General features: G+C 49.7%; 1 protein-coding gene across 1 annotated transcript in view; it reads left to right on the top strand.

Annotated features, from left to right (window-relative positions):
- DNAI1 (dynein axonemal intermediate chain 1) overlaps positions 1 to 21,797 on the top strand; it is a 59,611-nt gene that overhangs the window by 33,301 nt on the left and 4,513 nt on the right. The window contains exons 11-18 of the mRNA XM_086683391.1: positions 2,721 to 2,838; positions 3,125 to 3,168; positions 12,492 to 12,739; positions 17,545 to 17,634; positions 17,765 to 17,852; positions 18,494 to 18,573; positions 20,018 to 20,166; positions 20,273 to 20,372. Of these exons, the coding sequence (XP_086539517.1) occupies positions 2,721 to 2,838; positions 3,125 to 3,168; positions 12,492 to 12,739; positions 17,545 to 17,634; positions 17,765 to 17,852; positions 18,494 to 18,573; positions 20,018 to 20,166; positions 20,273 to 20,372 (917 nt within the window). The remainder of the gene's footprint in view (positions 1 to 2,720; positions 2,839 to 3,124; positions 3,169 to 12,491; positions 12,740 to 17,544; positions 17,635 to 17,764; positions 17,853 to 18,493; positions 18,574 to 20,017; positions 20,167 to 20,272; positions 20,373 to 21,797) is intronic.

Genomic DNA, 21,797 nt, shown 5'->3' on the forward strand with positions numbered 1-21,797 from the left:
GAGAAGGATGCAATTGGACAGAATACAGGGACAGAGACAAAAATGAGGTTCAGGTGTGGGGTGGAGTGGGCCTCACCACACCTTTTCCAGATAATGGAGAAAAGGAAACAGCTATAAGAGTGAAAAACCAGCACCAGCATTCACTGGGAATGGCCTATGTACTGGGCATTGTGCTGTGCAATTTACTTGTATTATTTTATATCATCCTGACAGACACACTGTCAGGTGAATTCCATTATTATCTCCATTTTATAGGTGATAGATTTGGGCTATCGCTACTTGTTCAAAATAGTAGCTAGTATGACAAATGAGTGGTACAATCAGGACTTGAACACAGCCCCTTAGATCCATAGCTGAAGCACTTCATCACAAAGCTACAGAGCCACTGGGCTGGAAGAGACTTTTCAAAAAAAAAAAAAAAAACATTCAATAAGTCTATGCTGGTGATTAATTAATGATGAAGTGAAGAAAGAGATTGATTCAGAAATGCTTAAATCCTGGGGGCCTGGGAAATTCTGGTGTCTTTGACAGAGCCAGGGAAACAGAATCCTTCCCATGGCATGAACAGCACATTCCCAAGTGGCTTGTATTTCCCTAAGAGGTTGTGCATTTATTTGGAGCAGCTGCCTCCCCAAAGTTGGCAGCTCCTTGTTGCTGGCTGGTCTCCTTTGCTGACAGCCTAGGGCTCTTCTTGGTGACTTGATGCTCATTGCTCACCCATGGGACATAGAAACCAGGGCTGCCAAGACCAGAAGCCTACACAAGCCCCCTTGTTATCATTCAGGCTGGAAAACGACCTTGAGTGCTTTTCAAAGCTGTCAAAGTACACAGCAGCTGTGAATGAATTTGTCACTCATGCAGCTTGGCTTCCTGAAACCCAGCCTCTGCAACCAGCCCACCAAAGGGCTGCAAACACGATTAATATCCATGGAGAAATTGGCCTTGGTGAACCTTTTTCATTTGTAAGAACACAATCACATAAAAATGCATTGAACTTTGATTTTTTTTAATTGCATACTCTTTTCCCTTTGGGAAAGTGTAATCATGAAGAAGTGAAAACAGAGAAGTATTACCAATTAATCTCCTTCTGAAATGAAGTATTTTCAAAGATAGCCTAAGCTCAGGGATCTCTGATATAATCAAGGCTCATGCCTCTGATCACTCAAGTCTTTTTTTATTCTGAGACATTTTTGAGGTTTGAATGTAGTCCCACAACCTCAAGGCTGGGGGCAGTGCCTGGGCATGTCCTTGACCATGTTGGATGAGAGGATTAGTTTTCTAATGGGTTACCCTTGATTGGAAAAAAGACAGAAACTTTTCACTTCTGTTGATTTATTTCATTGCACTCTTTGTTTTTTTTTTTATTTATTTATTTATTTTTCAACGTTTATTTATTTTTGGGACAGAGAGAGACAGAGCATGAATGGGGGAGGGACAGAGAGAGAGGGAGACACAGAATCGGAAACAGGCTCCAGGCTCTGAGCCATCAGCCCAGAGCCCGACGCGGGGCTCGAACTCACGGACCGCGAGATCGTGACCTGGCTGAAGTCGGACGCTCAACCGACTGCGCCACCCAGGCGCCCCATTCATTGCACTCTTTGAACAGTCATTGGGTGTCTGCTCTATGGCTGGCCCTGTGCTAGGCACTGCAAGTCGAGAGATGAATATAACATGCTTCCTGCTCCCCAGGAGCTGTCTGGTAGGAGAGACAACCAAAAGGATAAATAGAAGCAACACAGCATGACAGACATTTCAGTAGAGACAGGGCTGGAATGGAGGAAGAAATGAATTCTGCTCAACAAGAAAGTGAAGGCCTCATAGAGGAGAAAGAGTTGAATCTGGATCTTCAATGAATAGGAGTTTGCCAGGAAGATGAAGGAGCAGGACATTTCAGACACTGATACAGAGGTTATGTGAACACCTGGCTGGAAATGACATGGAAGTTATGGTCTGGAGCCTTGGTTTGACCATGGAGCCATGTGCAAGGGGAGCCATTGGGGGATTTTCAGTGGGTTGAAGGAGGTAGTGTGGTGAGGTGATTTATTTATTTGCATTCAGGTAGCTCTGTGGAGCATGGACTGGAGGAGGAGTTACTGGAGGTGGGCAGACCAGTTAGGAGGATGGTGTAATAATCCAGGCAATGGCTCTTGGGGCCTGGGCAGTGGCTATGGGTTTGGAGAGAAGTGAACGGATTAAAAGTAGTCAGAAGGAAAATATGAGAGATGATGGAGAGATCAGTCAAGGATTACTCACGTTTCTGGCTTAGACAAGTGGAAGGACAGATGGAGCTTTTGCCTAAGTTGGAGGAAACGGGAGGCAGAGACAATTTAGGGCTGGAGATGAACTTAAGTTCAGAGAACCCATCAGGGATCCAAGAAGCTTCACCATAGTGGGGTTTAGCCACAGATACAAGGACGGACAAACCTGGGATTTTATCTATGAGGACGTGACTACTTTATTGTAATTTGCCTCCAACAACAGGGATGACAGTAACAATAACACGTATAGAGAGCTTACTAGGTGCCAGGTATTTTTCCAAGTACTTTACATATATTAACATTTAATCCTCACAACAGTCCTTTGAGATAGGTACTATTACTGTTCTCACTTTGAAACACAAAGAGTCTGATTGGGCCAAGGAGATACAGACAGAAAGTGGCGGACCTGGGCTTGCCATAAAATGGCAGTCCTAGGGCTGATTCAGCCTATGTTTGTTTAAGATTTTAAGTACTATGAGGATGCTGCCGACGAATACCGAGACCAAGAGGGTACTCTGCTGCCGCTCTGGAAATTCCAAAATGACAAAGCCAAGCGCCTGGCCGTCACCGCCCTCTGCTGGTGAGTGTAGACATTGCAGCAAACCCGGAGCCCCTGAGCGCCTGCTGGGTGCCAAGCCCAGAGCACGGCACTTCTACTGCATTTAACTACTTTGAGGATGACACGTAGCATTATAGAAAAAAAAATGAGACTGGGATTCTTAAGGGATTGTGGGATTATCCCAGGTCTCAACACTCAACAGTAGATATCTGCAGCATAGTTAGGCACCAATATTCATGGGAACGCTCATGTCCACAGGAAAGCCATGTTCATTTCCTGGGCCAATGGGTTCCTATTTCTTTTGCAGGAACCCAAAGTACAATGATCTGTTTGCAGTGGGACATGGCTCCTGTAAGTAATCTGGCTATTTGTTCCTTTGCTCACTCAATCAGCAAACATTTAAGTACCTATTCAATGCAGAGCTCTTTGCCAGATGTGAAAGAAGTAAGATGACTAAGATATAGTCACTTCCCTCAAGGGGCTCACAGTCTAATGGGGAAGACTGACAGTCATACCAGCAATTGGTGCTGGGTGAAGGAATATACCAAAGTGAGCCTTGAATGTGTTATTGTGGTGAAGAAAGAGGGGAGGCACTTCTGACAGAGGGACCAGCATATGCAAAGGTCCAGAAGCACAAGAGATATGGGAGGAAATGAAGCTGTTGAAGAAGCCAGGGTTGGCCCCCAAAGGGTTTGGGAAGTCATTCTAAGAAGCTTGGACATTCTCCTGAGGGGAAATCACTGAAGGAATTTGAGAAGCACAGGGACAGAACCAGCGCAGGGGGAATTGCAGGCATGAGACTGGGTGGGGGCTGGGAAACCAGTTAGGAGGCTGGTAAGGCACCCCAAGAAGAGATGGCAGTATCTGGACCACGACTTTGGACCGGGGATGGAGAAGTAGGTTTGGTAAGCTTGAGAAGGTAGGCTGGACCAGACCTGGGGAGAGATTGGATGGTGAGGCTGAGGGAGGGAAGTTTCCTGATCCGGCCCTGGGAACAGGCAGGGGTGGGGACAAGGGCTTGATGTTCATCACTTGGCCCCTGGGCCCTGGAAGACCACTATTGTCCAGGGTGTTCTCACTCCTGCCAGTGCCCCCCTCACCCCTGCAGCAGGAGGCAGCACTGTGGTAACTGTGGTAGTTTGCTTAGCCTTCATGTTCCATGGTCCCTGCAGAAGCCACTACCTCCAAGCTGGCCTGGACATTCCCTTTTCCTAACGGGAGAGGGCCCCACACTTCATGTTAGCGCAGCTCCCAAGCTAACAGCATGTTCCCTGGCTGGGAGGATCAGCTTCTGTGAACAGAAAAAACCTTCCATTCTCCAAGCTTCTCCTGGCTGGCAGACATGCAAGCTCCTGTGCTCTACCCCTCAGACCGCCTGTCCACCCAGCCCATTCTTTGACCAGGGTGCGGGAGGTGGGAGGGAGGGCAAGGAGGAGTTGGTGTTTATCATTCCTCTCAGGGAGGAGACCTTGGAGCTGCTCCCAGTCTCGTGGTCTGGGCTGCCTTTGAGGATGCCCTAAATGCCCGCTTTGTGTCCCCACTCCTGAGGGTGGGCTGCTGCCAAGCTGGAAGCACCCTCCCCCTCTGGCAGGGAACTAGCACATTCCTCCTGCTCTGCTGCAGCTACTGGGCTTGGAACAGGACCTGGGGGCTGGGCAGGCCCTCCAAGGAGTGGGTGTGGACCCCCTGTGAGGCTCCTCTCAGCCCAGGCTCCCTGCCCAGGATGGAGGCAGGGGTGAGGGAGGCTCCCTAGCAGGTGGGAGGCAAAACTGCATCAGTTCTACCCCAATCCTCCTCTCACCCAGGGCCAGAAGCAGGGTGGCAGGCTGGTTGGGGTCATGCAGAGGCTACCCACAGGGGCAGCTTTAGCCAGGAACAGTGAAGAAGAGTAACCCACCCTTCAGGAATAGATGACTCCAAGCCTGACAGACCCAATGGTCTCCTTTAGTCAGGCATGCACCCAGGAAAGGTCTCCTTGTCCCTTGCTGGCCACATGGCAGAACTTCTGGCTGGAGGGTCACTTCCCAGTGGTGTGACCTGGGGCCAAAAGTGTCTTCTTTTTTTTTTTTTTAATTTTTATTAAAAAAATTTTTTTTACATTTATTTATTTTTTGAGACATAGAGAGACAGAGCACAAGTTGGGGAGGCGCAGAGAGAGAAGGAGACAAAGAATCCAAAGCAGGCTCCAGGCTCCCAGCTGTCAGCACAGAGCCTGACATGGGGCTCGAACTCACAAACCGTGAGATCACGACCTGAGCTGAAGTCAGACACTTAACCGACTGAGCCACCCAGGTGCCCCCAGAAGTATCTTCTGAGCCTTGGCTTCCTTATTGGTGACATGAAGAAACTGACACCTGCCAGACTTCCTGGGCTGTTGCTAGACACACTTGAAAGAAAAGCAAATGGGCCCTGTGAACTATAAGAACTACCCACATATAAAGGACAATCATTGTTGATTTGTCTGTCATTCTGTCCCCTCTCTTTCCTGCAGGAGTCTCAGGGGACCTAAGCAGAGAAAGGGGGCTGTGGGGATGGAAGAGAATCAGACAAGCCCCTACCTACTCTAAAGAGCAGGCCCCAGCAACAGCGGTGGTGGTATTTGCTGTTGCTGCTACTGGCACCAGAGTTATTGGCCAGCTTGCATGTGGGCATCTTTCTCCAGAACCTTGCACATCTCAGCACCATTCTGCAGAGGCCTGAGCAGAGCCAGTCTGCGCTGAGACTCAGAAGGGCTCCTGCATTCATTTCTGAGGTCACCTCTGGGAGTCCTGTGCTCTCGAATACCCCGAAAGCCCCCTGGAAGAAAGAGGGCAAAGCTGAGGCAGGGAAAAAACTAGGCACCCTAGTTACCGGATGGGGTCACTGTGAGGAGCAGCTGGGTCGCCAGCATCACACTGACTTTGGAAACTCCCAGATGCCAGCCTCCCAGCATCAGACTTTGCCTCAGGCAGACAAACACTGGAGTGAGAATTTGGGTTTGTTGTTGGATTTGATACTGATGAGCTCAGCCCAGACCTCCTTTTGCCTGGAATTCCCAGATATTTATTCTATAACACTGCCAAGAAGGTCGTTGGAAGGGGTAGGCACGTACCTAAGAAGGACTGGGGCCACTCTCCTATTTGGGCATAGAGCAGGTTGGCTGGAGCAAGGCCAGGTCAGGAGCAAATGGGTGGAGAAAAGGGAGTCCAGGAAATTGCCTGCAATAGCAAAGACACATTTGCACCTGCCTCCCCTGTGTGGCTACTGGATATGAGATGGTGGGGATGTCAATCTGCATATAAGGCAGACACTGGGATGTCCCCTAGGGCCAGGCTCCATGTCTCAGCAGAGTGGAAAAAGATGCTGTCAGCAGGTGAAAACAGATGGAGGAACGTTGGAGGGCAAGGGAAAGTAGTCTAGGAAGGGATGGCCCATGGGGCAAAGCTAGGATGCAATTCTATCAGCCTACTGTACTGAAGGGGTCCTTTCCAGCCTGTTAGCCAGTTGATAGCAGGGAAATGAGGACTCCTCATGATCTGTTGAGCAGAGATGGTGGAACAGATCCTGGACACTCTGTGTGGTTCTGACTGGCTATCGCACGGAGATGAGGAAGAAGCTTCCCAGTGGGCTACATCTAAGAAAGGCAGAAGAGCTAGCTGTCCCTCAGCCCCGCTTCCCTCTGGGAGCAGCCATTAAAAGGGGCCAAAGTCAGGCCCTGAGTCCCAGCACTAAACCCTTTGCCACTCTGTACCATCACATCCTGGCCTGTCTCTGAGATTGCCTAGGCCAGAGATACACTTGTAGGGACTTAAATCTTTCCTGATCATTTATTTGTCAGCTTCACTAATTAAGCAGTGTTAATTTCATTTACTGAAAATGGAAATTCATCCACCTCATTTCTCCCTGTTCATCCTCCACACACAAAATCCATCACTCCTCAGCTGCAGGCTGCGTAAAATTTACAGGACTAATTATGTTGTCAGGTCTCTTTGTAAATACAGTCCATAAAGGCCACTGTGCTCGCTGGGTTGTAGTGCAAGGGCATTCCCGTTGTTAGTTTAATTACTGGTTAGTTATTTAGGTTCTCAAATGTTTGCCTCATTTTCCCTAAATCAAATTAAATGTCCCGCTTGATGTATTCTGTCTCCAAGGCCTTGCTCTTATTCCCTACACTGTTTAAATATGACTTCTAATCGGATGAGAGTGCTCGGCAAAGCCCAGCTGCCTGGGAGACTGAACCCAGCCTGGCACCATGGCCTCTGGGCCATCCTGGAGGTTTGGAACCCTCTAGCACTGATGCCATTTCTTGGGGAAGCCTTGGGCTGGTCCCCTGCCTTTGGAAACTAAAAATCCTAACCCAAAGGGCATTTCTATTCCTGGAGTCCAAGGTGGCAGGGCCAGGTGTAGGAAACTGAGGGAGGGTTTCGTTATTGTGGTTAGAACAGCTGGGGATCATTGCATCCATCCTCCTGACTTCTAGAAACACTGCTTCCAAACCATCCCAAGAAAGATTATTATCTATGGGACTTCTCCCTCTGATTCCTAGAAGTAGAGTCTGGATCAAACCTCCCCGAATGCCTATATTTGTTTCCTATTGCTACTGTAACAAATTGCTACAATAATGCCACAAACATAATGGCTTCAAACAACACGAATTTATTATCTTACAGTTCTGAATGTCAGAAGTCTAAAATGAGTTTCACTGAGAAAAAAAAAATCAGTTGTCAGCAGGGCTTCAATCCTTTTGGAGGCTTTAGGGGAACATCCATGTCCTTGCCTTTTCCAGCTTCTAGAAGCTGCCCATATTCCATGGCTTGTGGCCCCCTTCCAGCTAGCAATTGCATTATTCTGACATCTCCTCTGACTCTCCTGCCTCCCTCTTTCCCTTATAAGAACCGCTGTGATTACACTGAGTCCACTCAGATAATCCAGATAATCCACTCAGATAATCTCCCTGTCTCAAGGTCTTTAACTTAATCACATCTGCAAAACCCCTTTTGCTGTGCAAAGTAACATAGTTATGGGTTCTAGGGATTAGGACTTGGACATTTTAGGGGGTGTTATTCTGCCTGCCACAGCCCCCCTCCAAATGCCTCTTGCCAGACTTAATAAGGGAGTCATTAAGCAGCTGCTGTCTTGGAGTCAGCCCTGGGCTGGACTCATTTGGAAAGCCACAGTGAAGAGAGGAAAAGCCTGCTGTCGAGGCTGGCTTGGTAAACTGGTCTCTGCAGCTTGGCACCTACTTATCTCTGGCCACTGACCTGGTGTTATCCTGGTGGACCGACATGCCCTCTGTCTGCCTTGCCTTCCCTGAATCCTGAGCAAGAGCCCAGGCTTCCCCTGACAGCCACAACTCTCCAGAGTGGCCCCCTATGATCTACAGCTATAACTTGCAAGACAGGGGTGGAGCTGTGGGACTGTGGCCCCCACTGGGGCAGTTCAAGAAGAACTACTCCTCCCTGGGCACTACTCTGCTAGGGCCCTAGCACAAGGAGCTGAGGGAGTGAGAGCTTTGGTCTGTGGTGGAATTAAGCACTCCCTCCCCTGAGACCATGGCTTTCTGAGAACTGCCAGATCAGATTCTATTAGGGGGTTGACTCTCCTTCCCAGAATCTTATGAATCCTTGAAGGTCAGAGTCAGGGAGGCCTTAGAGATTATCCAGCAGAGCAGGGGTAGGAGGAGGCAACCCTTACACTGGAAAGAATAAACCTGCTGGGCCAAGCCATGCTCACTCCATTCTTTGATGGAGTCTTATGGCAGGCTAAGGAAAAGACCTGCTCATGACCACCTGTCATAATGACATACAGGTAGAGAAGAGTGAGGGGGCACACACAGAGGAGAGGCTGAATGATCTGGAAGACTTCCTGGAGAAGGGCAAGAGCATGAAGTGGAGCTAAGGCCAGGCCAGCAGCCCTCTCCCTCTGTCTCAGAGTTACAGACTAGGTGGTTTCTCTATCCTTCTGTTTCTCTCTGCCTCCCCCTCCCTCTCTCTGTCTCTTTCTCCCTCTTTCCCTTCCTCTATTCCTCCTCCCCTTCTACATAGTCACATATACTTACTGAAATCTGTAGCCTGGAGGAACCTGGAATTCCTTCAGGGGCCCCAGATTTCAGAGTCTCTGCCACTATACAATGGAGTGTGGAGGTGGGGGCCCCCATCTGTGTTACTGGAGCTACTTTGAGGAACCGGAGAATTTGTGGGATCAGGACAAAGTACCCCAGGGCCCAGGGCCCTGTAAGCCTTGAGCCTGATGAGATTCTAGTCTTTATTGGGAACCAAGGCACTGTAGGTGACCTTGATGCCAATGTTGTACTCCTGGTTGGTGGCATTGTCCTGGGAATGTTGGAGGGCCGAGCAATGATGTCACTGGGCTGCTGGTCGGTGATAACATACTGGGAATGCTAGAGAGCTGGGCAATGATCACTAAGACTGCTGGTAGCCTGAGTGATTATATTACATGGGGACCACTGGTGGTCTGAGTAGTGATGTCATTTTAGGACTTCTGGAAGACAAGATGATGGTATCATGATGTTACTGTTGGAGATTTGGGCTGTGATGTCACACAGGGTATACTTAGAGAATGAAATAGGGGCCACTGGATTCAGGGATGAGAAGATCATAGAATAAGATGGAGTGCAGTGGAAGCCCCAGTTAAATGAGAGTTTTCTGTGTTCTTCCACTGTGGTTTTGGCATTTAGGAAACACATAGTCTAGCCATGATTAGAAGCTGTGATCTTGGGACTCCTAGCTGGCTCAGTCAGTAGAGCATGATGCAACTCTTGATCTCAGGGTTGTGAGTTCAAGCCCTACATTGAGTGTAGAGCTTACTTAAAGAGAAAAGAAAAGAAGAGAAAAGAAAAGGAAAAAGAAAAGAAACTGTGATCTTTATGTCAGGAGGGCTCATTTGGTTACAAGTAACAGAGGCCACTAGAGGTGGGTTAAGAAACAGGGACTTATTGTCAGGATGCATATGGCTTGGGAACTAAGATAGGTCTAAGGTCTTTGTGTGATTGATTGTTCTCTGTGTCCCTGTCTCTTGAAATTCATGTTTCTCTATACCAGGAGTTTCCCCTTATCGTGCTTGACTACCCTATCCCTTACATGTTCTCTAGTCCAGATTCTGGAGAGATTAGACTGGTTTTCCAGTCACCACCACCACATTAAGTCTGGTATCCCTTCCTTTCTCCACTTCCATGTGAATACCATATTAGTACAGTGTAATTTCAGTGATAAACAAGATATTGCATAAGGCAAACACCATGTGATGGGTCTGATGCACTCAGGCACACTATTTCTCCCCTCTGGCCTCAGTTTCCCCATCTATAAAATTCTGGAGCCGTAAGTCCAGCCTATAGTCTCAGTGGTTCTGTGAGCAGGCCAGAGGTGTCCTCACTACAGAATTATTAAGCCAGGCTAGGGTTTCCGACCTTCCTTTTGTCGTTTCACTGGTCATGAAGATATTGTGTACACAAGCAGGGGCAGGGGGTGCTTAAAGTTTGTCTAGAGAAAGTGAGTCACCACTGCTGTACCTCAAGGGGCCAGGTCCTATGCCACAGTAGGAGCAAGTGCGAGGGTCATACCTGCCTTTGCCCCTTGGTGAAATAAGGAGAGCATCTGAGTACTCAGTCCAAGCATCTCAGTCACCCACTTACTCATGCTTTCATTCACTCTTTTGTCCACCCACTCACCTTTGTGCTTACCCACTAATCCTGTCAGTCTTGCCCAGCATCAAGGACAGATTGAACATTAAGGGCATCAATAGTTTTCCTGTGGCCTGGCAGTTACCACTGACTACCCATGGAGGGGTTGGCCTCATTCAGCTGCAGGGTCTGGCTCTCTCATCAAACTAAGGACTGCTGAGGGTAAGCCCACATAAACAGTGCAGTGTCTCTGTCCCTGCCACAGTCCAGCCCAAGGGGAGGCCCAGTCAGGTGCTCAGGATTTGTGTGATGAAGAAAAGGAGTTACAAGTGACTGTCACGCTGCCCAGTTCAAGCCCTGCATGATCTGGGTGGGGTACTTCCTTCAGCAGCTACAAATCTCTCCCTTTGAGAGTCATCCCTCAGGGCCATACAGAAGGAGCCCTACAGGGTGAGGGACTGCCAACTCCCTACTGGCTTTGAGATAGTACCAGGCATAGGGTGACCCACTTGGCTCCAGAGGATCTAGAAGCCCCCAGCTCCTCCTCTTTGTGGGAGGTTCACTTTCTCCAGAACATAACCATGTTCCTTCCTGAACCACTGTGTGCCCTCCCCATGGCTCAAGCTGCACCCTGGAACCTTCCACTGGAGGGGCAACTCCCTCCTTGCACATGAAGCCTCCTTTGCAAGTGATCACTGGAGGGGTTCCCAATGGGAATCCCAGAGTTGGTGAGGATTAGCAAGGGAAGGTGGGCTCCCCCATAGAGAGCTGCTGTGGTGGGCATGCCAGCTTGCCTCAGCTTCCAACTCTACCCACCTAAGGTCAGCCTGGCTCCTGGCTACATCCTGCTCCCTAGTCCTGGCTCCCAGTGTGTACCAACTGATGTTTTCAGAGTGCCTGGGTTGGGGGTGTCTGGTAACTGTAGCCAAGCTTATGTCCAGAGCCCAGGGAACCCAATCCAGACTGTCCCTGAGCCCAGCCCAGGCACTTACTCCCTTGAGTAAGGGGCAGCATTAGGAATAGGACAGAAAGAATGACTCATCGAGACTAGTCAAATTGGAGTGTCCTCCTTATTTTTCCCACCCATGGGCTCCAGACTTCAGGACTTGCCACCTTGTCTGGACGGCCCAGGCCTGCAGTTGCCAGGGACAAAAGAGGTAGCCCGGCAGAGAAGGGAGGACAGCCCTCATCTCAGCTAAAAGTCTCCCTTAGCATAGGGTCCCTGAGATGGGGGGCTGCTCTAGACTTCCTCTTCTGAGCTTGGGAAGGGTCCTGGACTGGTGGCAGGAGAGCTAGACTTGAGGGATGAGACTATAATGTTCAGTGACTACATTATGAGGATAGGTGCCACATGAGCAGAGAATGAAAGTAAGCAGGAGGCTCCCCACTGACACGAGACAGGCAGGGAGGGGGATGAGTGGTCCACTGTTGATGACCAAAAGCTGTGCTCAGGCCAGAAGGATGACACAGAAGGATGACCGGCTGTCCTGGGACCTCTCAATTCTGGGAGCATGCCTATAGCTAGGGTGCAGACTGCAGCTGGGGACTGTGGCAGTAGAGGGTATGGGAAGATGCCGATAGGTGGCTAATTTGTAACTTGTAGAGACAATTCCATGTTAGTCCAAACTGAACTCCTTTCCTGGGCTGGGTGTGGGGAACACATGGGCATTATCCAGGCATCTAAGGACAACCACCTGCCCCTGGGCTGGGCTCCTGAACCCTCTCTGAGGTTACTGCTCCGTCCCAAGCCCACACACATTCTTCACCTAGAAGCTCTGAGCTTGCATCCCTCTTTCCTGTACCCCAGGGAGATTAAGGAGAATGATTGTCCGTCCCTCAGATAAGCCTGGTCAACTTATCTGTTGGACCCTCCCATGAAGCCTAAGAAGGGGTAAGTCAGGTCTCCTGGTTCCATTTCCGAGAGAGAGGAGATGAAGCCCAGAGAGGAATCCCACTCTCTCTGACAAGCAGAGCAGGCAGATCTTGTCCATCCAGTGGGGGAGGGGCATGGGGGTCAGCTGAATCCTACCCCAGCCTGGCTTCTTCCCTGGGACAGATGACTTCATGAAGCAGAGCCGGGGCATGCTGCTGCTCTACAGCATGAAGAACCCCAGCTTCCCTGAATACATCTTCAGCAGCGAGAGTGGCATCATGTGTCTTGACATGCACGTGGACCACCCTTACCTGGTGGTGGTGGGCCACTACGACGGTAATGTGGCCATTTACAACCTCAAGAAGCCCCACTCCCAGCCCTCCTTCCGCAGCTCACCCAAGTCTGGCAAGCACACGGACCCTGTGTGGCAGGTCAGCCTCGAACCAGGATTGGGAAAAACGGGTATAGGATCCCTGGAGGAGGGACCTTGGGGAGAACAGGCCATAGGCAAGCTTAGAAGCCAAGGAGCTGTGAGAAGGTGCAGAGGAGGGCAAAAGGTGGTTATTAGGAGGTAAGGGGTCTGCAGTGAGCTTGGGTCTGCTCCTCCAGTGCTGCTATCAAGAGGGCCGCATCTGTCTGCTAAGGGTCTCTTAGATGCAGTGATCAGTGACTCATAGCCCATGGCTAGAAGACTCTAAGACCTCACAGACATACTCGGCTGAGTATGTCAAGGGCTCCAGTTCTCCAGTTCCCTGTGTATGGGCTTCCTAAACTCCCCATGGGGGCTCTCCTCTGCCATCTGGGCTAGATTTGGGGGCACTCCCAGACAGGAGTAGGTGCTGCCCATTGTTTGCCCTCTGGGTGGGGCTGTAAGGCCTGGTAGGTAAGGTCTGTCCCTGAGGCCTCTCTGTAGCATCGCTCTTCTCCAGACAGGCATAGGATGGGACCATTACCCTGACACTAGGGCTAGATTTCACCCTATGTTCCCCATGTTATCGCACTAGGAGTGGATTTCATGTTTCATCTTCAGAAAGTCTCTTAGCTTTGGCTTTGCAGACCCTTCCTTACTGTATTCCAAAAGTCCCCCTCCTTCTGAGGCTGCATACCCTTACCCATGGACAGGTCTGGGGAAATCCAAGGATAAATTTCTGCCTTAAGTCCCCCCAAGATCTCTGGGCTCCTCAGGCAGTGCTGGGACTCTGTCCTCTCATCTTCCTCAGCCCGCTGCCCTAGTAGAGTCTCCAGGCAGGCTCTGCATCCCTGCATTTCTGGCCCTGAGCTACCTGAGTCATGTGGACACCTGCCTTAGGAACTGGCTCTCATCTCCCAGACAGGCCTGAGCAGAGGGAGGACTGTCCAGGCACAAGGGACATGGTGTCCTCTCCACTCTATCTTTTACCCAGAGTCAGGGCTCAGATGTCCCCTTCCATAAGACATCCTCCCCCCTACTCTCCACCAGAGCAGGGGCCAAAACTCACAATCTCAAGAGTTCTCTCCTCTGAAAATCCTACCTTCTAGTTCATTGCCTCCAGGCACATGGAGGTCTCCAGACAAGGGGAGGCTATCTGCAGACATCAAGACCCAAGAGAGGAGAAAAGACCTGCTTAGATCAGACTAAACAAGCATCAGGCCTGCCCCTGCTGTCCTGGCTCACACAGCCCAGAGCAAAGCACAGAGCATCTCTGATTGGCCTGACCACCCTTCTCAAGCCCAGGAGAGGGCAAGGGGCCAAGGTCAACCATCCCACTGCCACACTGCTATGTTCTCTGAATCAGACAGCAGGTTGGGAAACGAAATGGGGCATGCAGAAGATACGTTATTTCTTTCACTGGGTGGGTGCCAGAGAGACTGGAACCCACCCAGACAGGGATGGCCTTCTGCTCTCCCACCATCCTGTCAGGAAAGCAGGGCTACTGCCTTTGCAAAACCAAAGACTCAAGAGTTCTTGGCAGGAATCATGGCTTTTGACATGGGAGGGGCCTTCCTGTCTCGCTCATTTCCTGACTTCTTATTCCCTTTTTTCCCTCCCCCTTGCCTCATTCATCTCAGTAACTCCTCTCTGTTTGCTCCTCTGGGAGCTGAGGGTGCTTAAGGGTTTGGTCCCTGGGGTTCCTACCGGGGCGATAACCACAGCCATAGGCTAGGCAGGACAAGGCAATATGCTAAATGCTAAAGAGGGCTCATGGGAGCACTGAGGAGCAACATCTAGATTATCCAGGACAGGGAGCAGGGGCAGGAGCATCAGGTCTTCCTAGAGGAAGAAACACCTGAGCTGAATTGTAAGGGGTGAGAAAGTATTAGTTAATGACAATTAAATATAATATGAGATCCTAGGACCAAAAAAAAGGATATTAGGAGAAAACTAAGAAAATCGAATGAAGTATAGATTTTAGTTAAAATAGTATTAGTTAGATAAGGAAGGGTACAAAGGGGTTACATGTGCAATACACAGAGGCATCAAACAGCATGGCCTGCTGGGAAGCAACACACCATTTGGAGCACAGTGCAGGAGACAGGGAGGACCTGGGAAAACACAGGCACCCAGTTGTGAGTATGCGTCTCTAGCAAGTGGGAATCTTGGACTTTAAGGCAGTGGTTTCATGAAGTGTTAGTACAGAATTCCAACATATTAACAGTGGGGGGTGGGGCTGCTTTGGTGAATCAAGGTCCTGCTGGCTTGAGCGTCCCCTGTTGTCACTCCTGTCCTCTAAGATACTTTCACAAGGTTCCTAAGACCATCAGAGAGTGTGGGGGCAGAGGAGTAACACAGTCATGCTTGTGTCTTGGAGATGTTCTCTCACTGCAGCATGAGAGATCTTGAAACTTGAGCTAGAGCAGGGGCAGTGGAGATAGAAATGAGAAGGTATGCTCGAATGCTGTTGAGGCAATAAAATCAATAGAAGGAAACTAGGCAGATATGAGAAAGGGGAACAATTGGTGATGCTACCTGGCACTCTGGTTGGGAGTACCCAGTAGAGCATCCACAGAGGTAGGAATGCCAGAGCAGGAGCAGGTTTAGGCAGAATCCAAGAAGCTAAAGAAACACCTAAAATTAATATAACACCATACATTATTTATAATTAAATACATACATATGTACATATATACATACATAAAAATTTTTTTAAAAGCCAGAGGAGGTGTCCTACAGGCAGTTGGTTGTATAAGCCTGGAGCCTGGAGGAAAGCTTAGGCTGGTTAATGGTATGCCAGAGACATCAGAGTCTAGGTCCTTTTTAAAGGGACTGTGTCTCAGAGGAGACCAGAGAGGTTATTTTGGATCTCAAATGCCAGGCTGAGATAGAAGGACTTTGTTCTGTTAGCAGCAGGGAGCCATCGAAGATTTTGGAGCCAGGGAGAGAACTATCTGTTCAAAGGGGACTGGGTTCTTGCCCCATGGCACAGACTAGTTCCCAAGCGAGCCCATCTAGGTAGCCCAGCACTATTCAAGCCCCACTGTGAAGCCTCAACCAGCAACACTCTTTGGAGTGCGTGTGTGTCCTGTGCTATACTGGGGAAGAGCACCGGGAAGGATAGATGAGCAGAGATGGGGGTCAAGTATATTTGCCCTGATCAGATAAGGCAGAAGAGAAGGAATCAATTAAGCAGGCTTCATCTGCTCCTTACTACCTTATCAATTTCCTGGTCATTCTTTCCTTCTCTAAACCCCACTTACCACCTGACACCCCCCGCCCCCCGCCACCATTTACACTACCACCTCCACCCCAGGAGCATGTGTTTGACTTGTACACACACACACACACACACACACACACACACACAGAGGCTCACTTGCAAATATACACAGCAACCCCCATTGGGCATCAGGCTGCTAAGTGGGGTGTGAAATACAATTTCCATGCATGCTGGCGGCTGCTCATTAAACACTTCCCTTTGCAGCTCCCTAGCGCCTCTTACAGCCTGGCCTTTGACACCCCCTGTCCCCTCCCCCCTTTAAAGAGACTACCTTTACACAGAAGGGGAATTGGTCTCAGCCTAAGGGCCAGCTCTGACTTACACCTCAGAGGCTCTGTGATATTCTAGGCCCCCCAGTGGAAAAAAGAACCAGCTGACAGGACAGGCCCAGGCAGGACTGGGTCCGCCCTCCTGTAGCTCTGATCAGCCAGGCCTGGGGGTTGGTTGGGGACAGTCCATCCCCTCTCCCCTAAACCACGCCCCTCAACAGCCATGGTGACAGCTCTGGTCACAGGAAGCTGAGCTGGGTTCTATCCTCCCTCACTGGGCCTCTACTTATGACAGGGGGAAGGGACAGGGTCCCAGCATGGGAGGTCAGGAGAGAGCTGGAGTATGGAAAGCTCTGGGCACCCAGCCCCACCCTAGCTCTCTGGGACACAGCTTGGCCAGGCCTCCACATCTGGCAACAGAAACTTGAGCCTCAAGCGTGTCATCTTCATAAGACAACAGCTCTGTCTCCAAAACACTTTCCCATATGTTTTCTTCCAGCCCTGAGAAGATGGGTGGGGCACAGTTATTAACCCCAAGTTGCAGATGCAGAAATGCAGCTCAAATCTGAGATTTGGGAGCATGATTCTGGGAGCAGGAGCTCGTAGTGAAGTGAAGGTGGGAACAGAGGAGAGACCACCTAGAGAAAAGCCCACCTGGAAGCGGAGAGCAGGGGAGGGGACCTTCTCCTCCTTGTCCCCCAAGCGAGCAGGAAAAACTCTCCTGCAGAACCTTGGCTCCCTGATTCCTAGGATGAGGGTCATAATGAGGATATTCACTAACATTTATTGAACATTTAATAGTTGCAATGTTCTCTCATCAGGGCCTCATGTTCATTGTCTCATTTAGTCCTTACAACAAACCTGTGCTATTATAGTTCCTAGTTTATAAATGAGGAAACTGGTTGATGGACTCTGTCCTTTCCAGGCCCTTTCTACATAAGGAGGTTGAGACCAGAGACACCATCTTCCCCTACAACTGGCTCTGGAACCCAACCCAGGGAGGAATTGGGCACCTCCAACACCAAGCCAGGGCATTAGGGCAGTGCCCTGAGTGGCATTGTTATCCCAGGATGGTCAGGGAGAGAGGGATAAGAGAGACAGAGATGGGTGGAAGGAGGGAGGGAGGGAAGGCCAATTGCAGGACCCTGGGAAATGGGCTCCCAGAACTTGCTTCTGAACCTGACATGGACTCTTGAGGGAGCCCTGCTCAGCTCCCAGCCCTAACTCGACACCATACCAGTGTCCCACAGCTCACGGTTTGGGATGTTTCAGGTCAGGTGGCAGAAGGATGATATGGACAACAACCTTAACTTCTTCTCTGTGTCATCTGACGGCAGGATTGTGTCTTGGACGCTCTTAAAGGTGCCTGTTTCCCAGAAAGGGTCATATGGGGTGGAGATGGGGCTTGGGGGGAGCTGAATGGCAAAGTCTGCTCTCAACCCTGCTGATGTGGTCCCACCCATGTACCCTCCCCCATCCCTTGTGACTGCAGAGCGAACTGGTTCACACAGATGTCATCAAACTGAAAGTGGAGGGCGGTACCACGGATGGTCTCGATGGGTTGCAGCTACACACAGTGGGTAAGATCCCCAGCCCACTCACACCCAGGCCCGGCCACCTCACTCAGGCCTCATGAGGGTCAGAGATGGTAGCCCTCCCCCTTTACCGAGCAATCCCTCCTCCACTTGTGCTGGATGGAAGTCTGGCCCTGTCCTCCCAGTGCTTGGCTGTTTGCAGACCCTCTCTGTTTATGCAGGTCCCATCCCAGTTTGCAGACCCTGTTCCTGTTTATGCAGATCAGGTGCTGTTATGCAGATCCAGTCCTGTTTATGCAGATCAGGCCCCTGTTTACCCAGATCCTGTCCCTGTTTACTCAATTCCTACCCTGTTTATGCAGAGTATATCCCTGTTTGCATAGACCATGTCCCTGTTTGCAGACCCTGTCCCTGTTTACCCTGACCCTGACCCTGTTTAAATCAATTCCTTCCTTGTTTACCCAGGCCCCATCCTGTCTGCAAAAGCACTGGCCGTTTGAAGTCCCAACTGCCTGGGACAAGCAGCAGGCCAGGCGGCTGGTTTCTGTTTGCTTGCCTAGCCCCAGCCCCTGCAAGAGCCTGCAAGAGCCAGAGCTCTGGCTGTCACAGGGGTCTGCTGGGTAAAGGAGGTGCTGGGAGCCTCCCTCCCAGAACCGGTCTAACACTGCTGTACCTCTTCTCCCAAGGCTGTGGCACCGCCTTTGACTTCCACAAAGAGATCGATTATATGTTCCTAGTGGGCACAGAGGAAGGAAAAATCTACAAGGTGAGGCAGCACTGACCTGAGAACCACGAGAGTTTATCCTTCTCAACAGACCCTATTCTGACAGATCTTAGGGTTTGACCAGTTCTAGAAAGCTTCTTGGGAGAAGAGAAGGTATTTCTTGACTTGTTTCGGTGGCAGGAAGAGTGGATGACTGCAGGAAAGAGGATGAAAATCTAGACGGTGACTTTAGCCCAGTCTGGCACATTTCCCTCTGGGCCCTCCCTCCCTTCCTAGGAGTAGAGGAAGTAGAAGTAGGAGTGGGTGTTGGGGGGGAGTTGGAACATTCTGAGAAGACTTCCTGGAAGAGATGAGAACTTCAGCTGAGCTTTGAAAGCCAGGTAACAAGAAAATTAATCTCTGAATCCTGGGTGTCCCAGCCAGTAGGATGGAACTTCAAGGCCAGTTTCTGCAAGGTCTCAGTGTTAGTAGGTGAACATCCTTCTGAACCTCCATCCATCCAGAAATAGCTCTGCTGCAAGCTTTTCTTAGGCTCAAAGACTCAGAATGTTAATTACAGGCAGCCTCCCGGGAGCCCCTAAGGCCCAGCAGGAGCTGGTCTGAATGCAAAAGAGGTCCCCACCCCCCTGTACACCCCTCCCTATGGCAGCGTGGGAGAGGCAGAAGGGAAGAGACTAGTCAGTCACACTATCTCCTGGAGGGAGAGAGGGAAGGGCATGATGGTCTGGGCAAGAAACCCAATGGGAAGTCATGAGTTGGGACTTGCTTCTGGCTCTGCACCTGCTCTTACCTGGGCAAAGTGGAATGTTTATCACAATTGCGAGGATTCTATAGGCTGTGAGTGGACTCAGGCCTTGGCCTGGACAAAGGCTAAGGCACACGTCACCAGGGCCCCCAGGCCTGCTTGGCCTTGGTTCCCAGAGAGAAGGCCTTTTCTACTTGGCCTGGAATCCTCTGGGCAGACTACAGCACTGTCTCTCACCCTCCAGGAAAACTCCCTACCCACCCAACCCCCAGCCCATTAAGCCCCTCCTTTCTTTCTTTCTTTCTTTCTTTCTTTCTTTCTTTTTTTTTTTAATTTCTTTTTTTAACGTTTATTTATTTTTGAGACAGAGACAGACAGAGCATGAATGGGGGAGGGTCAGAGAGAGGGAGACACAGAATCTGAAACAGACTCCAAGCTCTGAGCTGTCAGCACAGAGCCCGACACAGGGCTCGAACTCACGGACCGCGAGATCATGGCCTGAGCCGAAGTCGGCAGCTTAACCGACTGAGCCACCCAGGCGCCGCCCCCCCCTCCTTTCTCTCTAGTGTTGAGGGCACAGAGAAGAGCAGCCAGTAGCTTAGTCCCATTTCAGCGGTGACAATAATGTGGGGACAGAAGAGGAGTCTTAGGTTCTGACCCTCCAGGACACCCAGGGAAGTGTGGTGGCTGCTGACCTCTCTCTCATTCCTGACCCCCCCACCACCCTCACCCTTGCCCCAGTGCTCTAAATCCTACTCCAGCAAATTCCTTGACACCTATGATGCCCACAACATGGCAGTGGATGCTGTGTCCTGGAACCCATACCACACCAAGGTCTTCATGTCCTGCAGCTCCGACTGGACAGTGAAGATCTGGGACCACACCATCAAGTGAGACACACGCCCTCCCTCAGGCCGCACTGTGGGCTGGGGCCACCGGGGCTCTAGCACCATGAGCCCTCTGTATGGCAAACTTTCTACCCCTCCACCACTGCAGGACCCCGATGTTCATCTATGATCTAAATTCAGCTGTGGGCGATGTGGCCTGGGCACCATACTCTTCTACTGTGTTTGCAGCAGTTACCACCAATGGGAAGGTGAGTGCCCCAGCCAACCCTCTACTAGAGATAGGATGAAGTATCTCAGGGGCTCCCTCTTAGCCCACAGAGTACCCTGCTCAGGTAGGGGAAGGTGGGACATAAGGATTCTGTATTCTCAAGGGTTAGGCAACCCAGAGCCCTATCAAAAAAAGAATCATTCACCCCATGAGGCCTCAAGGAGAAAATGGTGCTGTTCACCTTAAACGAGAGAACACTCTGGGGGATAAGATGCCATGAGGAGCAGTTATCTTCTCTGAAGGTCCTGGGGAGGGAGCTACAGGATGGCAGGGACAACCTTGATGTAAGGGAAACTTCTGAGCAAGAGGTTATCTGTGATTGAAATAATGTCTAAAAGGTAGCAAATTCCTCATGCCTGAGAGTGTGCAAGCTGAGTCTGAGAAGGGGAGATGAGAGGGGTCTGTGTAACACTGAGAATTGGTAAAAGCTCAGAAACAAACATTTTTTGAGAAAATTCTTGGATACAAATCCATTTTTCCTTATGGACTTTGATATAAACTCAGAGGCAACTACTCAAGGAAAGACTATAGTTTAAGGCATCACCCTAAAGTCAATCAGTCATCTATTTGCTGAACAGAATTTTACTAAGGGCCCAGCACCAGGCAATTCAGGTCCCTATTGTTCTAAGAGTTCACATTCTTGTGAAGGGACAGAGAAAAAAAGCAACAACAAAAATAGTGTTAAGTGCTAGGCAGAGATTGAAAGAGGAGTATGTGTGTACACAGTGTTCGTAGCAGTATTCATAGTAGCCAAAGAGTGGAACAATCCAAACATCCATCAATTGATGAATGGATAAACAAAATATGGTATATCAAAAAGATTATTATTCAGCAATAACAAGGAATGAAGTATTGGATACATGCTACAACATGGATGAACTTGAAAACGTGTTTAGTGTAAGAAGTCAGTCACAACCACACACTTGCAGGATTCCATTTATATAGGTCTAGAATAGGCAAAGCTATAGAACCAGAAAGTAGATTTGTGGTTGCCTAGGGCTGGGGGTGTGGGAGAAAATGGGAAGTGACTGCTAATGGTACAAAGGTTCTTTTGGGGTGATGAAAATGTTCTAAAATTGGTTGTGGTGATGGTTCCATAACTGTAAATATACTAAAAACCAAGAATTGTATACTTGAAGTGGGTAAATGTTTTTGTATGTGAATTATATCTCAATAAAGTTATTATATTTTTTTAAAAGAGAGAGAAAAGGGGCACCTGGGTGGCTCAGTCCATTAAGCACTCAACTCTTGGTTTTGGCTCAGGTCATGATCTCACAGTTCATGAGTTCAAGCCCCACGTCAGACTCCACAATGACAGTGCAGAGCCTGCTTGGCATTCTCTTTCTCTCCCTCTCTCAAAATAAACAAACTTAATAAAAATAAGTCATTACTTGAAGAAAGTTTT

Source organism: Puma concolor, chromosome D4 (genome assembly GCF_028749965.1).
Source record: "Puma concolor isolate L17-30 chromosome D4, mPumCon1.1.hap2, whole genome shotgun sequence".
Classification (NCBI taxonomy): domain Eukaryota; kingdom Metazoa; phylum Chordata; class Mammalia; order Carnivora; family Felidae; genus Puma; species Puma concolor.